A 17850-nucleotide genomic window follows, 5' to 3' on the forward strand; every position below is an offset into this window, starting at 1 on the left:
TTTGCCGTGTAGCCATGGAAGGACATAGAGTCAAGAAGAGAGCAAGAAATACTGAACGAATACTGAAAGACTGAATTTTGTTTAGTATTTTCGTACTTGTTCTCCTAAACTTGCCCTCATCTTATACGCCCTTCAGTCTGTTGCTGCAAGCCACAAACGTTGAAAACCACCGCACTGAGCCATCTGATGAGAAGACTGAACTGCAGGCTTTCCTCAGCTGCTTTGTGCTCGCTATTGGGCTCTGCGTGCTCTGGACACCTCACTGTCGCTGCGTGCCAATCAAACAACCTCAAAGCCCAGTGTCGGCCATTCCAGATCTGAGGCAGCAGTCCTGACAGGGATTGGGGCTGGTGCGGGATCCAGGAGTGACGACTGCGCAGATGAACCGTTTTCAGCAAGGCGGAAGCGGCTCGGCAGCCTCGCGAGCGAACCGGCCACCAGATGGCGCTCGAGGCTCATCTCGGACCCGCCAAAGCTGCAGCGCAACCCGGAGCCCGGCTGCTTGCAGGGCCGGCTCGTGCTCCAGGCACTGCACACACCGGACTTTTATGGACCCACGAAAGCGTTTTAATTTCTTCTAAAATCAGAAGAAAAAATGAATGTAACACTCCCGGATTATGTTCATCTTTATACCGATGCAGTTGTAAATACATACATATTTATAGATATGTATATATGTCTATATATTTTTATATACATAATTGGCCGTCACCCAATGGGGTAATGTCATCCGCTTCTCAGAACTAGCATTCAGGAGCTTTTCTTGCCAACTTATATATACATGTATATAAATTATAAATATAAATATAAATATAAATGTGTGGGGGGGGGGCTGGCCGGTATGGAGGGATACTGTCATATTTATACATACTTATGTAGAAAGAGGCCCATGAGGGCCAAGTGTCTAGGGCCCATGAAAGTCATATTGGGGCCTTGGCCTGGTGGTTTTTCTCAATCAGATTTGGAATGTGAATCAAAAATGTCAGTGACATTTAATGCCAGTTCTCAGGGTGCATTGCTCCTATGGACATCTTTTAAGATGCATTTATTTATTTATTTATTTAACTCAATAGGTCCCTTCTCAGTCACATTTCCTCTTGATTTTACCTCCTAAATCTCTCTCCAGTCTGTCACCTTCTCTGCAAACCCAGTGCTGCCACCTTCACCGAGGCCATTGGTAGCACTGTCTTCACCTTTTACAACAGTGACCCACTTGGGCCTCTTATTGCCAGCCTTTTCTCCTGGGTACATCCAGAATGATCTTCCAATGATCAAATCTGATCACGTCAGTGTTTTGCTTTAAAAACTTCTGTGACTCTTCACTGCCCGAATTATGATCTTTAAAGTGGGGTGTGTGTCCTGGAGGAAGCAGACAAAGTAATTCACTGGAGCATAGACGGAAAACAGAACTCTAATTTATATTTACCTTTTATCTGATCCTTTAAACATTTTTATTTTCTGCATGATTTATTTATTTATCAACACATGTACATTATTTATTCATAAGTATACATGTATTAGGGGAGGCGTGGGTTTTCAACATTTTTTTTTTTAACCGAGAGAAGGCATCAAAACTCTTTAGAGATCTTAAAAGTGATGTCCACATTTTTTAGAATTACACATAGGCCCTTCTGATAAGAATCAAAACTACTTTAGGATCTCACCTGCTTGGTTCTAGCCACACAGAACACCCCAGGCTCTCAGCTCTTAAAGCTTCATGTGTTTACAAACGTTCCATGCATGGGGAGTACCTCCCAATCATCAGCCCTCCCTTGGTAAACTCTAACTCCTCCTTTCACACCCATCTGCCCAGAATCTTCTCAAAGTCCTGCTCTCCTGTGTGCTGCCTGAGCATACCATACCTATTTTGTTACTTTTTTTCCCCCTTAACTGTTACCAGGAGGAGAGAGGGAGAGAGAGAGAGAGAGAGAGAGAGAGTGTGTGTGTGTGTGTGTGTGTGTGTGTGTGTGTGACTGTGTTTACAGAGCAGCTATTAGATACACGGCACTGTGCTAGACCCTTTCTCTGTGTCATTCTAATTCATCTCTCCTTTGGGTGACCAACTCATCCTGATTTGCCTTGGACTTTCTAGGTTTTAGCACTGAAAGTCATGTGTCCCAGGAAACCCCTCAGTCCCAGGCAAACAGGCATGGTTGGTTAGTCAACCTACACAATAATCCCATGATACAGATGAGAAAACTGAGGCTCAGAGAAGTCCTAAGAAGTCAGCTAAGCTCACAAAGCTAATTAGTGATGAGACCTGGGTGTGTCTCTCAGAAAACCAGTGCTCTTTCCATCATATCATGCAGCCTGTTCATGCCTGCCATGATTCCTGGAGTATATTAAATACTCAATCAATGAATGAACAAATGAATGAGGTCACCAATAAAGAAGAAAACAGTTATTACATGATGACAGTAATAACATGCTCCTCTCTCCCCTGTGATTCTGCATAGTCATAGAATGTTAGAAAATCAGGCCCAGACAGGATAAATGACTTACCCAAGGTCTCACGACCTGGAAGATGGTGGAGCAGGGACAGACCAACATTTCCTGACTCATACTGCAGGGGTCTCTCTACTACAGCACTGGACAAAATAAACCAAAGAGCAGAGAGAAGAATGGGCTACTTTCAACATCTCACTGAAGACACTAGGCAGCTCTGCATGGACCAAGTTTACACTGTTTACAAAACCCTAAGACTGGGAACTTATTTTTATTTAAAGAAAAGTAACACTGTCAAAAAGGAGCGCCCTCCACATCGGGAGGGCTTTGCACAGGAGCAAGAAATGCAGGAAGCACCACATTTGTTACCCTGGGGGATGCCTTTTTTTCTGTATCAATCCTCCCTACCCCCACCCCACCCCAACCCATCCCACAATAGTCAAGCTTTGGGTCCAAACCATTCTGGCATCTCCAAAACAGGACTGTTTGGAGACAAAGCAGCCAGGCACTGCCGGCCAGAGAAGGGACAATGCCCCACACCCACTGCCTGCCTGCTCAGAAATGCCTGTTTGTCTCCACTTCCATCGATGTCTCTTGGCTTCCAGGCCCTGTTTGTGCTTTGTCCCCAGCCCTTGCTGACCTATTTTATTCTGAGGCGATGCTCAGCCCCAGGCACATGGGTGTTGTAAAGCGCAATGGAAAACCTGGTTCCTCCAGGGCCTTAGATTGGTCCCAGCATCTTGACCCTGGCCTTTGCAGAAAATGTGGCTCTAAACTCCACCCATGCCAAAGGACAATAGGGGCCCAGGGCAAACACTAGGGCAATACCAGTGACTGCAGGATGGAAAACTGATGACTTTCTGGATCTGCCATTCAAGACTCTTTCACGGGAAAGAAAGGAGGAGGAGGGAAGGAAGGGAGGCTTTGTCTTTGTCTGACTTAATCTTTTTTTCCCACCTCTCCAGGCTCCTCTGGCAGGCTGCAGGCTGGTCCACTGAGGCCACACCTGGGCATGTTCCAGATGCTTATAAATGGCCAGGGAAGCAGGGCTGCTCCGTCACTGTCTTTAGATCTGGGAAAGTTCTTAGCCTTTATGGGATCTACAAGCAGTCAAAGTGATTAGCCCTGGTGGGTTGCTAGAGTGACAGAGGAGAGGTGAAAGTTAAGCAGAGGACAAGGATTCTCAGCAGCCCTAATCAGCGAGAGTGTTGTTTCTGAGCATGCTTCTTAGCTAATGTCCCACCCTGTCTCCTCTGAACTGTGGATGCCTCTTCAGAGCCTGGAGGAAGCCTGGGCTCATGGTGGCCCTGGGCCTCCTAGATTGACTGCTGCTGGCACAGGCCTCAGGTGTGGCTTACCTGGAACCTGCTCTGGGAAAGTGAACTTGTATTCACCTTAGCAATAAGCACTCAGGAATGTGCTAGAATTGCTACCAGTTCCCGGGACAGGCAGATGCCAGAACACTGGGAAGGGCCTGAAGGGACCACCCTGCACCCCCATCAACTCCAAGGGAACCTTGTCCCATCAGGCTGGTCATCAGATCCCTCCGTTCTCTTGGGGACCTGAAGCCCAGCAGGCAGAGCTCGCCTGGGACAGTGACGATGCTGCCAAGGCTCCTGCTCACTCGCTACAGCATCTCTGGGTAGTTAATCATGTCCTTATCTGGGTCTGTGACAATAGCTCTTCCAGCAGCCACACAGTGGCACCCACCATGTACCTGGTTTTGTGATGAACATTGACAAATCAACAGCAAAAAAGACAGTCTGGGGAGGGACAGGTGGAGGCTGTTACTCAGCTAGACAGGGGTCAAACCAGGTGTTCGGGGGCACTTGGTGGAGGGGCTCGGGCAGCTTTCCTGAGGGTGCTGAGACCCGGGGCATGAGGAAGAGTCTCTTAAGTGAGGAGGGAGAGGAGATCCAGGCAGAGGAAGCCCCATCTGCTGCACTGGAGGCCTATAGGATGGATGTGAATGAGACAGGGGCTAGTTCAGGAATGTAGCCCATGTTTAGCACAGCGCCTCCTAGTGCCACGGAGGCCCCACTTGATACTTGGCTGTTGAATGAATAAGTTCAAAAGCCTGGAGCTAGTGCCTGAGTGTTTGAGCTCAGCCCCGGGAGCAGCGTAGGAGTGTGTCCCCTGGGTGTGGGGTAGGGGCAGGGAGCAGTGGCCAGAGGTGAGGCTGGAGAAGGACACAGGGGTCAGATCCAAACATTCCTAGTAGACCCTTTGTGGGCATTTTCACTTCTTGCCGAGGCCACTGGCGGGAAGGGGGGAGAGCTGCCGGTTTACCTGGTCTGTCCTCTCCTGGCCCTTCACCCTCCTCATCCCCACAGGAGACAGCAGATTACAGCGTCTGCCTGACCTGTGCAAGCCTTTCAAGCATCAACATTCTCTAGCTTAGCTCCTTTCCCATTTCCTTGATTTCTGTATTAAAAAAAAAAAAAAAGACCACATTATATGGTAAAAACAGAGAACAAGATCCCCAATAACCCACTGGACCTCGTCCCAAAGCCATCGCCTCATCACCCTGACACAGGGTTCCAACAGCGCCCTGTTGTGTCGCTTGATTTAACCAGAACACACGACTTAAGTTCTGCGCAGGATCACCATATACCCACCAGATGTCACCAGTGTCTCACATTTGGTCACAACAGTGGCAAAGGCCTCATCAGTCAACAAATAAAGCCACAGGTGTGCATTTTGTGCTGTGCCAAGCACTTTGTAGATAAAAATTCCTTTTTCACAAGATTGTTTTGAGGACAAAAGAAGGCAACATATAGAAATCATTATTGTCTTGAAAGGTCTTCCCTATAGAGGTGAAAGTTTGTCTCTGGCTGAGCAATGTAAAATTAGAAAGTCCGGGGCCACCACGAAGCTTCTTCCAAGGGCCTGTTACTACATGTGTTTTAGGCATATTGTATTTCACCTTGGCTAACTGAAGCCTCCTGAATCTGTAATGATAAAACTGTAATTCATATTTCTGCATTTCTTTCTGGAAGGAGAGCCTGGATGAGAAGGCAGCTGCTGAACAAATCTGTGAAGTTGAAGTTGAAGGTGTGGTTGACAGAGAAAGAGTGTCCAGAGCCTTGGCTGGTGGCCCCATCAGATGATTGCTGCCCAAGGGGTGTTGTATGTGTTGGCAGAACTTGAAGGTTTCTGTATTTTGAAGTCGTTCTGCGTGGCTGTGTTGGGAATGCTCAGAGCTTGGACCTGAAGGTTTGAAGCATCGTCATTTAGCTCAAGTCAACCAAAAGCACATATTCATCCTACACAACACTCACAGATAACTTTGACCCTGGTGAAATCCCAGGTATGGATGGGGTTGAAGGCCCGCTGTGTCTAGCACAGGAAGAGACTACTGTTGGTTCCAATCCATGTCTAATGGACATCTCAAACCAAATATGTCCCAAACTGAACTCTTGATATTCTCTTTCAAACCTGCTACCTCCAGGCTCTTTCTCATTCCGATTAGTTGCATTCCATCATCCCAGTTGTTCAAGCCAAAAATCCTTGTGGTCAACCTTAACCCCTCTCTTTCTCCATATCCAATCCATCAGCAAATGGTATCTACCTTCCAAATACATCCAGAATTATTCTACATCATACCATCCCATGCCACCACCTGGCTAAAGTCACCATTGTATGTTACTTGGATTATTACAATCGCTTCCTGATTTCCTGTTTCCACCCCTGCCCCTCTTTGGTCTATAATTCAGCAGCCAGTATGATCATGTCATTCTCTGCCTAAAACCTTCCAGTGGTTTCTCATCTGATTTAGAGTAAACATCAAGGCTCTACATGGCCTGGCCCCAATTATCTCTGACTCTGTTTCTCTCCCTTTGCTGACTGGCTCCAGTCGCACCAGGCTCCTCGTGGTCCTTAAACTCCAGGTTCACTCTCAGCACTTTTGCACTTGTGTTCCCTCTGCCTGGAATGTTTCCCCCCCAAAATATTTGCATGGTTGGTTCCCTCACTTCCTCCAGGTCTTCTCAGCAAGGCTGTATTAGTTTCCTAGGGCTGCTGTAACAAAATAGCACAAACTGATGGCTCGAATGACAGAGAGTTATTGTGTCAGTTCTGGAGGCTGCAAGTCTGAAGCCAAGGTGTTGGCAGGCTTGGTTCCCTCTGTGGGCTGTGAGGAGGGGTCTGTCTCTGGCCTCTCTCCTTGGCTGGTGGGTGGCTGTCTTCATGCTCACATGGTGTTCTCCTGTCTGTGTGTCTGCCTCCAGATTTCCCTTTTAGAAGAACACCAGTCATATAGGATTAGGGCCCACCCTAATAACTTCATTTTCACTTAATTACCTCTGTAAAGACCCCACCTTTTACAAGGTCATATTCTGAAGTACTGGGGGGTCAGGACTTCAAATATTAATTTTTGAGGGACACACTTCAACTCATAATAACCTGTGGTCCCTGGTCTTGCTATTTAAAATCTCACCTGTCCGGCATGGCTCTCTCTAACCCCTTCCCTGCTTTAGCTTTTCTCTCCTTAGAACCTTGTTACTATCAGATGTACGACCACGTATTTACTTATTTGTTTTGTTTATGGTCTATCTCTTCCATTGGACACAGGCTCCGTGAAGACAGGGATCTTTGTTTTGTTCATGGCTGTTTTCCCATCACCTAGAATAGTACCTGGAACACAGTAGATGATCAACAAATATATACACAAGATGAAGCGGATGAAGCCTGTTGCCAGTTTGTGTGTGTGTGTGTGTGTGTGTGTGTGTGTGTGTGTGTGTGTGTGTGTATTTGTTAAGTTATAATGAACATAAAAAACAAAACAGAAGAGCAACTTCTCCACTCTCCCCAGTGTTCAAGGACTCTAGGAGCTTTTCATTTTCAGGTAATCTGCTCCTCTAGTCAAAGCTTCCCTTGGCTCTAGGTGTCCTTGGACAGGGAGAGTGAGGCCTGCCACCTCCCTGACCCCATCTCCCCAGGCTCACCCACTCTAGCCACATGTGCCTCATTAAAGTCCCTCTAACCCGCCCAGCGCATCCAGCCCCAGGGCGTGCACCGTCCACCTGGAACTCCATCCTCTGGTCACATGTGTCTGCATGTATGTTGTTCAGTCCACCTCCTCAGAGAGGCCCCACATCCCGTTGTGTCCTTTGCAGCACGTCTGAAACACTCATCTGTTCTGTGTTCACCTGGCTGCTGTGTGTCCCCCTGTGAGCCTGCCTATCTCTGTCACCAGCGTGTCTCCAGCACCCAGCCCAAGGCCAGGCACACGGCAGAGCTTAGGACCTGGGTGCTGAGTGACTGAACTCTCCTGCTACAGATGCCAAAGGACAAGAGGAAGCCACCAGACACCATGAGATAAGGAGTGGGCAGAGCTCACAGTGAACAGGCTGAAAGCAGGATGGCAGAACCCACGTAAACATAAGCGAGGTGGAAAATCATCTCCCCCCTTTCATTATCTTCACTCCAAAATTATGAAAGGACTCACACTGGAGAGAAACCCTATGACTGTGAGGAAGGCAGGGAGGCCTTCTCCTGTCTCGCAGGTGTTCGAAGTCATGTGGTAGTAGGCACTGGAGATGGACCTCATAAATGCAAGGTAGGTGGGAAAGGCTTGGACTGTCACAGTTCATTTGAAATCCATGAAAGGGGCCAGAATGGAGAAAAATCCTACGAATGTAAATGATGTGGGAAAGCCTTTGGTCGACAGTTCCTTTTGAAGTCATGAAAGAACTCACCCTGGAAAGAAACTCTACAGATGTAAACAGGCCTTTAGTTTTTAAAATTCTGTTTAAAAACATGAAAGAACTCACACTGGAGAGAAACCTTATGAATGTAAGAAGTGTGGAAAAGTCTATTTCTCTCACGTGTTCAAAGGCACCTGATAGTGCACACTGGAGATGGGCCTTATAAATGTTAGGTATGTGGGAAAACCTTTGGCTGCTGCAGTTCATTTCAAATGCATGACAGTGGTCACAGAGGAGGAAAACCCTAGACATGTGAACAGTGTGGTGAAGCCCTCCGTTGGTTCCGTCCCTGCAGAGAAGTCCTATGAACGTAAGGAATGTGGGAGAGCCTTACTTTCTCCTGCAAGTGTTAGAAGTCACGTGGTTGTGCCCACTGGAGATGGACCCGATTGCTGTGAGATATGTGGGCAAGCCTTGGACCGTCCCAGTTCATTTTGAAGGCATGAAAGGACTCACAATGGAGAGAAGCTGTATGAATGTAAACAGTGTGGTACATAAAGCTTTTGGTTAGTGTAGTTTTCTCAAATACGTGACAGAACTCACACTGGAGAGAAACCTTATGAATGTAAAGAATGTGGTAAAGTTACTTTTGAAAGCATGAAAAAGCTCATTCTGGATAAAAATGCTAAATGCAAGGAGTATGGAAAAGCCTTCAGTTGGTTCATATACTGGGAGACATGTACAATTTGTACTGGATTGAAACCCTATTGGTTTCAAGAATACCAGGAAGGTTCTAAGTTTTAACAAATATTTAAAGTCATATAAAAACTCACAAGGCAGTACAATTCTATAAATGTCAGTAATAAGGAAATGTTGATGGAAATTAATTCATGTATAATGCTCTAAAAAATTTACAATGTGAAAGAAGGGTTGTAAAATAATAAATGCGTTATGTTTACCAGCGACTTAAAAAAAAAAGAGCAAGGTAGAAACTCACTAGTTCTCTCAGCTCTTGATAATGTAAGGTGGGTCCCAGAGAGTGACCGGTGGGACCTGCTGCAGGGATTCAGATAAGAGCTAAGGGGAGCTCGGTGTCACATGGGGCTGTCCAGGAGGGCTTAGGGGTGGACCAATCTTTGGTAGGTAGGAAAGGAGTTCTGGGCACAATGTGTTGAGCGGGTGCTGAGTCCAGGCAGGGAGCCTGGGAAATAAGGGTAGGGAGGATGGGCAAGGGGGAGGCATGTGTCTGGAGACTGGGGATACAGTGAGCAATGAAGCAGACCCAGTATGTGCTGTTTGGGAGGCAGCAGCAAGCATGGCACTTGGAAGCAGGCCTCGCTGTGTTGATTCCAGGGGCTGTTTTGTTTGTTTATCGCAGGCATTCAACCCTGGCAGGACTGCGGAGTCAGCACTGGGTGCAGGACAGGGAAGGGGTGAGGTGTCCCTTTCTGCATCCTCCTACAGCCTTTTCCCTTCCAGTTTCTGGGGCCTAACCCAGGCCAATTGCACACAAAGGGGCATGAACCATTCTTATTTCCTGCATCAGTCAAGTCACTTAAAAAAATAAATAAAAATTTGTTCTAGTAACCAGAGATTGGCACCAGCTTTCTTAATAGCTATGGGTTAGATCTTAAAAGTCTGCAAGCACAACCCTCATCTGAGGACTGAACCGCCCTTGAAACCATCTCTGCTAGTTGGTTTTAGATCTGTTAGCACAGCTTGGGTGGGAAGAGCTCTACATCCTTAAAGTGATTCTGGTAGCCCGGCCTCCTCCAGTTAGGGCGAGAACAGACACACAGATACACACACGTACAGCTGCATATGCATCCTGATCAGTTTGGTCTCAAGATTTAACACCTTGAAAATAGTAAGTCTCACATGTACTTATTTAGTAAATGTTTGGTACATATTATTTTCAATAAGCATTTTAATTGTAGGAATCAATTTATCTCCACATGTAGAACATCAATTTTGGGGGGGGGGGCAAATTATTAGTCTCCTGGGGAAATCTGCCTGATTTCTTTGACCTTGGACGGGTAAGTAGAGGCCAGAAAGTGAAGAATCTGCATGAAATTGAGGTGCAGTTCTACAGCCCAGGAGGTGCTACTGAAGGATTTTGAGCTGGGGAGAAACATAATGAGATTTGTGTTTTAGGGACAGGATTTTTTTTAAGTGGCAGCTTAGAGATCACAGTGGGAAAACTTTAGCCCAGAGGGAGGAAGACCAGGTAGAAGGTTACTGTAATGACTGAAGTAATGGAGAGCAAGGGCCTGAACTCATGCAGGGGGGTGGGGACGAGAAGGGGCTGCTGGTGGGGAACTCGGTGAAACAGGACAGTTGGAGGTGGGAAGTCAGGATAGTGTCCACGGTTTGGACTTGGCCAGATGGTGGCACCACCTCACTACCCGAGGGGTTCCCTGACAAAGGGACTAAAGAGTCAGAAGACACCAGAGCTACTGTTGCTGCAGAACTCGGGAAATATCTTGCCACTGCCTCAAGTCTCCCACACGGGCTAATTGCTTTGAGACTTCAATCTCTCTGCTTTGGGTTTTTTATTGTTGTTGTTTTGTTTTTGTCAGGTCTCCCAGAACAAGGTGACTACTGCAAGGATTTTCTCAGAACATGATTATTTTCACTCACATTCTAACTAGGGATTACAGACTCTAACCACACACAGGCAACTTGGGAGCCCCCAAAAACCTGTGCGCAGGAAAGGGGCCTTCCTGCGTGTCACATGCAGTACCCAGGCAAGCCGGTCTCCCAGGTGGGACTGCTGTACAAGGCCTTCCTGGGAGAAGAAAAATCCAACCAGGAGTGCTTGGTGTTTCCACTTTCCCCACTTCCATGCTGAAAACCTGGGGATGTCAGAAATACCCAGAGATAGTAGGGGGAATCCACAACAGGGGAGCCTGTTCTCTTTCTAGGAGAAAATTTCCAGGCCTGTTGAGATCTTCAACATGATGTGATTATAGCAGAAAATAAATGGCGACACTGTAAGGTTAGGCTGGGGAAGTGTTTGAAACAGTCCCCACCCTCCCCTGGCCTGTTTTACCCTGGTGTGCAGGTGTCATGTGAAGAGAACTCAGACTTCCCTTCTCTCCAGGCAGGGGTGACAGCAATGGCCTCAGGTGGCCACAGAACGTACTATGGGCAGCTGCGGTGAGGGGCGAAGTGACCTTGTGGCAGAAATGCCATAAAGCTATCCATGGGGAACCCTAACCCAGCCCCTGGAAGACCAGCCCTAAGAGAGGAACGCTAAAAATAGGCCGAGTTCCTCCACAGCAAACACCGAGTCACAAGAGAAGCAAAATGGGGAGATGCGACCTACCCAGCTCCGGGTCTGGCTGGAGCGGGGATCCCAGCGGGTGTCCCCCAGGAGCCCTGCACGAGCACGGTCCTCGGCACTCCGCGGGTCTCTGCAGTGTCTGCTCTGCTCACTAGGTGAGCCTTTCTCCTGCTGGAAAGGGAGCTGCTTCTCTCCAGTAACAGGAATACTTCACTACAGAACACTTGCAAGTCTAAAGCTTTAGAAATCTCATTTGTTTAGAGTAGTGAATGAAAAGCGATACTCTAGTTGCTCATGGGGCATCCAGAAGACCTCAAAGAACTCGACCTGCTACGGAGCCTCATGCCCTGGAGTTGGGTTCTGTGGCTAGTGCACCAGGGCCAGGACCCGAAGTTTCATTTTGAGGTTTGCCACTTTGAGCAAGAACAGGCTTCTGAGTTCACATAAGCCTTGTTCATGTTTCCAGTACCAGCTCTCCCATCGATCATGAGAAAGTCCTGTGGTATCCTTAGCAATGGGCATTTCTTTCGTCTCCTATTCCCTCTAGGGCTTCCCATTCTCCCTTGTCTCCTGCATGGCTCCAGATCCTAGGAGGACCCAGTGTGGTCAGCCCCCATGGGTAAGTATGGGACAAGGACAATGGTGGCCAAGCTCAGTGGTCCTCCTTTCTCTGCTCTCACTTGGTGTCTTAGAGGCAATGCCCCTGTGCGCTCTGTGCCCACTTCCCCTTGTTTCACAGAAGTGCCACTTCCCGGTGATTACGAGCCCAAGAAAGTCATCTTCAGGTCTTCTTATTTTTCCCTGTAAAGACAAGCCCTTCACATAGATGTTTGACAACAGGTGGTTTCATCCATTAGGACTGTGCAATGCCAATACTACTGCCCACACAGGGATTGAGGGAAAGGGCAGTGTATCAAGAAAGAAGTGTCCTGGGAGACTTTATTAGCAGCTTAGGCTAAGTTCTGCTGCATAACAAACCACTCCCAAATCTCAGTGGCTTCTAATGATGATGTTTTATTTGACTCAAGTTACACATCTTTTACAAGCTGGAGCTCTGCTCCAGCAGTAGCCTTTACTCCAAGACCCAGGCTGACAGAGACACTGCACCTGGCACAGCACAGGTTTCCTAGCAGAGCAGGTAGGGCAAGCACAGGCTACCTTGTAAAACTTTGGCAAACAAGCCACTTGGGTCACTTTTCCCCATTTTTCACGGGACAGAGAAAAACACCTGACCGCTCATGAGTTCATCGTGGTGAGCCATATAATCCTCCCGCAGGAAGGGGATGCCACATTCCAAAAGCCCAGCTTGACCTTGATGGGCAGGATGTATAATTCTCTGGTAGGGAGGGACAGAGGACAGCTTGAACACTAGCAGGGCCCAGAGTGTGTGTGTGCAGCTAGTCTTCCTCTGTCCCCAGAGCGTTACTACCCTTTGCCATTCCATCCACCCACAGCTCCTCTGCTGTCAGGGTGTCACTAGGCCCAGGATGTCACCAGGCTTGGAGTTGTTCTCAGTATCTGGGCTGGTAAGGGAGGGAGTTCCCAGCCCTTCTCAAGTGGGGTGAGGTGATGACGGTTGTCGGAGTCCCCAAATCTCAGCATATGAGAACACTGATGCGACTTCCAACATATGGTACTTAGGTTCTGCATAACCCAAAGGCAGGGTAAGTGAGTTAGGCTTCTGTGGGCTGCCTGAGAATCTCAATGAGCAAATGACTTGTGAGTTCCAACAACTGAACATCAGATGCTGCGAGAACACAGGCTGTTTAGCCCACAAACATCACAGAAAAAGCAAGAGGCTATGAGGCGTGAAGTGTATCTTTAACATAGTCTTGTATTTGGAAAAGCAGTTAAAAAAAAACTTGAAAATACAAGATAAGGTAACAATTACTTATATAAGTTTTAACCTTATATTGCTTGGCCATTTTTACATATAAATTATTGCTTACTAGCTTCGATAAATACACAGCATGGTCATATATACAGAGGCAGAAAGCATGAAATATGAGAAACACTGTTAATGGCAATTCTGGTAATTCAACAAATGTTTCATATTTACCAGCTCTTATAATGGTGGAAAACTACAAAGTGTAGTCCCTGAGAAGTTAGGTAGACACCCTGATTGCGGGTTTTCTATCTTCTACTTGTTAGCACAAGCCGACAACGTCACAGCAGTCCTAATTAATGATATATTACAAGGCAAGAATCCTTGCTTCAGGTCATCGATTTCATCCCAGTATTTAATAACAGTGTAATACGAATACAATAAATAGGCTATGCAAATAAATAATACTCTGCTAAAAAATGTTTAGTATATACAGCTTTGCTTTGTACAGTAGTACATTTTCATCTAACTTTTTGGCAATTGTTAAAAAACATTTTCACGCTACCAGTTTTAAGCAAAACAGGCCTACTCAGTAATAAGCAGGCTGAAATTTTATGGACACGCCTTTGAAGCGTTTGAAAGAAATCCTGTGTTGGACAAATGCAGTGGACCTGACTTTCCCCAGGAAAATGTTTTTTGCCCAGTTTCTGCGAAGCTTGAATTGGCTGTGCCATTTAGAAACACTTAGTTCAGGAGCTGCGGTGTACATGCTGGAGCAAACAGAAATGCAGGGCTGATATTTGGGCAGCAGTGATAGCCTAGTTCCAGGGATCAGAAGTTGTCACTGGCATCCTCTCTCATGTGACTGTTTCTCCCCTACTCAGAAGCGAGTATGTATTTATGCAACATCTTCTCCCTACAAACTAGAAGGTGCGAGTGTTTATCCTAATGCTTCTAAATCCAGTGTATGCTCCACACTACCTGCTTGTGGATATTGGCCTAAGAAAATGAATTAATTCTAAACATAGTTAAGGATACTAGAAAAAAGTAAATGCAGGTCATAATATTTATCACTACAAACATTTCGTAATTATACAGATTATAACAAAGAGTGAATTTAAAACACTGTAGTCTATGGAACATCTGCAAATGTGTATGTAAAAATATTTTTAAAAATTGGAAAGGCTGCAATTTTTGCCTACAGGAACCTGTGTTTTGCTGTCCTGTGTTAACTTCCAAGCAGGGCTGCTTTGCAGGAATGCTGACAAATCCAAAGACCCATAGGACTGTCCAAGAGTTGTGCTGTAACAAAAAGAACCCACTTGCACCACCTGCTGTTGACAGTGGCAAATTACACAAGATTTTCAGAGCGAACAGGGATTTTATGCAATCATAAAAATCCAAAGGAGAGCTGGAAAAGAGCTTAGACATCTTCCAGTCCACCCTTCTAGCCAGAACAAAATCTATTCTGAAGAGGCCCTGGTGAATATCCAGAGAGGGAATACGGTCCATCCCTATTAACAGGGAGTGCTTAAATCCTGCACTGGCCTGTTCACTGCTGAACAGCTCAGATTCTTTAGAAAGAGCTTCTTGTTGAGCAAAGTCTAGTTCTCACAATTCTGCCTGAAGTTCTTTAATTCCGGTTTTAAGACCCCTCAAAGCTTCTGAAATTTCAAAGAGTTGCTGCCTGGGAAAGCTCTGGAGACAGTTGTTAAATTTCAGAAAGGTTTAAAGATTTCAGACATTCAGAAGACAGGAATGGAAAAACAAATCTAAACAAAATCCCCCCTTCCCTTTGTTACCCTGAGAGCCACCTGACCATGGCTGGAGGAAAAGGTGGGCAAGCATCATCTTTCCCCCAGCCTGCTTCCACCCATTCTATGCGAGATACTCAGAATACACCACACAAAAGGTGTTTAACACAATACACATGTAGCTTCATTTGGCCAAGTGTACATATCTGAATCAGGATCTAAGTAGCAGGTGCTATGCTGAAATAGTTTTCTACTGAAAATGAGTCCTCTAAAGGTAATGTTCTACTTGGATCAATGCAGACCTAATGTAAGTAAAACTTTAAATTATAAAAAACACAGAGACAATGTCAAAATGGCCTTATGTGATTAGACCGGCCAAACCCTAGTCCCTTGCTATACAAAGACAAGAACATGTGTTTGTGCTGTAAGCCCATGCTAGCCTCAGTAATTGCCAAAGGGAGGGCTTTTTGAGGGTCTGACCAGCTGTGAGGGAAGTCTCTTTTCTCTGGTTCTCATGGCTACGGTCTCCTCCAGTGGGTCTCATTCCATTATCAGCAGCATGAAGCATTTCTCTGAGTGGACCAGCCCTGGATGGTGCCTTTCTATAAAACCCTGTAGATCTTCAGGGCTGAAGTTTTACATGCGGGGCCAGACTGAGTCCCTTTGAAAGTCCTACCAAAATTTTTCTCCACATGGTTCCTTAGAGCAGTATTTCAAGCTCAGTATGGTTCCTGAGCCCAGGAAACAGCACTGCTATAAAGGTGTCAGAAAGCATTGGCCACACCTCAGTAACGAGAATGAATAAGGGGTTGATGAGACACATAAGCAGCAGGTCTGGATGGGCACCTAAGAGATGAGTGGATAGGAATGGTAAGAAGTACACCCACATTCACACATTTGGAAAATCAATGGACCTCACGCAAGGATGCCCTTGCTTTTTAGCAAAGTGACAAATACCTGGCTGGAAGGGGTGGATTTCATTATTTAACCTATAGGGTTTTTTGTTCATTTGCAGGTTGAGGGAAATCCTCTAACCAGTCCTTGAGAATAACAAGAGGTCTTATTTGCTATTGGAGCCCCAACTTGCAAAAATGGGAATAAAAAAAAGGTTGGAAGACTCTGAGACTTTAGGGGGGAAGAAAAGCGAATTGCAGAAAGGCTTCCTGCTCCAGCTGGTAAGTGGACTACAGAACTTCTAAGTCACCAACATAAATCAGATGTTTGGATATTTCAGGGTACTCTTCATTTGCCCAAAGACCGGTAATCAACACTATCTTATTACCTTGCTCTTTTTAGAGAGTGATAAGTGCTTCACACATCAAATCTCACTTAATCTCCCTGCACTGGCTGTTGTCATTACACACTGTTGGCAAGAAGCCTACGTGAAGTATGCAAAACACTAGCACATCATCAGGCACAAGAATGCAGACCTCTGTGACTCCGTAATCTCAATAAACAGTTACTGAGTGCCTACAATGTGTCAAGCACCATGCTTTTTCAAAAACCATATTGTGCCCAATAAGAGATGAGAGCCTTCTTACAAACGTAAAGAAAATCCCCAGAAATTAAATGAGTCAACTTCTTAAAGATTACTCCTTTTCCGTATCGGCAAAGCAACTTAGTCTAACTTGCCCATAGTTGCAAATCAGTTGTACAGAAACTAATTTCACCTGCAGGTAAACACTGATAAGTGATTGTGGATGCAAAGACGTGCATGTCTTGACATTTCTCATCGGCAAGTCAGAGCACGGGTACCAACTGCTGCTCCTTACAAACGCCCTAGACAAAAGTGGCTTTTGGTGATATCATCGTCTATATTGACAGAGACCTCTCCTCCTCCCTGGATGTCTAGAGATGTCATCACTGTCTTTAGGCATGCAAAAGAACTACTTTGACAGCCTATAAACAGTAATCTAATACCAGGCAAAGTAAAACTTCCTGTTTCATGCATGCTCTTACTGAAATATTTGGTCATTGCCCATCAAGACACGTTCTCTCGTTCTTGGTGCCGACACAAATCAAGTTGAAAATTGGATTGGATCAACAATGTGATCGTAAGAAACCAGATTTCTCCATCTCAGGAATGCTTCTGACTTCTCTTTCTGCCTTCTCATCGTGCAAGCGGCACAGAGAGGCCTCTCCCCATGTCTGGTGGCTGACGTCACTTCCCAAACACGCTTTGGCTGGCTTTCCTGTGAATGACTTGTGGTCTACTGATAAAACTCAGCAACGTCTTTTCTCACAGGAAAGCAGTGTGCCTGGCACAGACATTCCTATAGCTCAAAGTGCTTCAGTTTCAGGGGAGGTGAGGCCTTGGGCTCACACACGAGGCTCGATCCTGTGAGAGAGCTCAAACAGAGCCTGCTGGCTGTCAATAACGTACAGGTGATTAACGTAGGATCTCAACTCTTGATGCTCTTTTGGAGACACATCACCTCCTATTTTTTTAGAGGGAAAAAAGACAATGTCATGAGAGCAGTAATGCTATGTCTAAATACCAGTAAAACCCCACATTAAGGCTTAGAGTAAATCTACCAGGTAGATTCTCATTAGTCAGAATCCCAGAAAAGATGTCCTTGTCCTAACAGTAGAAATCCTTTTCCAGCTCAGACTAGATTCCTCCAGTCAGGCAATCAGACTGGCAAGTATTTACAGCAAGAAATTATATTATCCCCATGCACAGATGTGAACACCAAGCATAGTCACACAGCAAGAAAGTGGTACAGCCAGGATTCGAATCTAGGCCACGAGGCTCCCAAGTCCAAGGTCTGAGCTCCCATGCTATGCAGGCTTTCGCAGCACCTGCCTATTCAAACGGCCTGCACCGGCTCTTATATCTCAGTCTGGAATTGTTAGAAATTCCTAATAATCTGTTTAGCACATGAACACACA

The 17850-nt window shown here is 46.1% G+C and overlaps 1 protein-coding gene across 2 annotated transcripts in view; it reads right to left on the reverse strand.

Moving 5' to 3' along the window:
- Positions 1-13294: 13294 nt before the first annotated feature.
- Positions 13295-17850, reverse strand: part of RAPGEF5 (Rap guanine nucleotide exchange factor 5) — a 219429-nt gene continuing 214873 nt past the window's right edge. The window contains exon 26 of one of the 2 annotated variants that reach the window (XM_063099133.1): positions 13295-17393. In XM_063099133.1, coding sequence (XP_062955203.1) covers positions 17278-17393 — 116 coding nt within the window. In that variant the 3' untranslated portion in view covers positions 13295-17277. Of the gene's footprint in view, positions 17397-17850 lie in introns of both variants that reach the window. The other variant, XM_063099132.1, reaches the window with a different exon arrangement.

This window comes from Cynocephalus volans, chromosome 6 (genome assembly GCF_027409185.1).
Source record: "Cynocephalus volans isolate mCynVol1 chromosome 6, mCynVol1.pri, whole genome shotgun sequence".
NCBI classification, from domain to species: domain Eukaryota; kingdom Metazoa; phylum Chordata; class Mammalia; order Dermoptera; family Cynocephalidae; genus Cynocephalus; species Cynocephalus volans.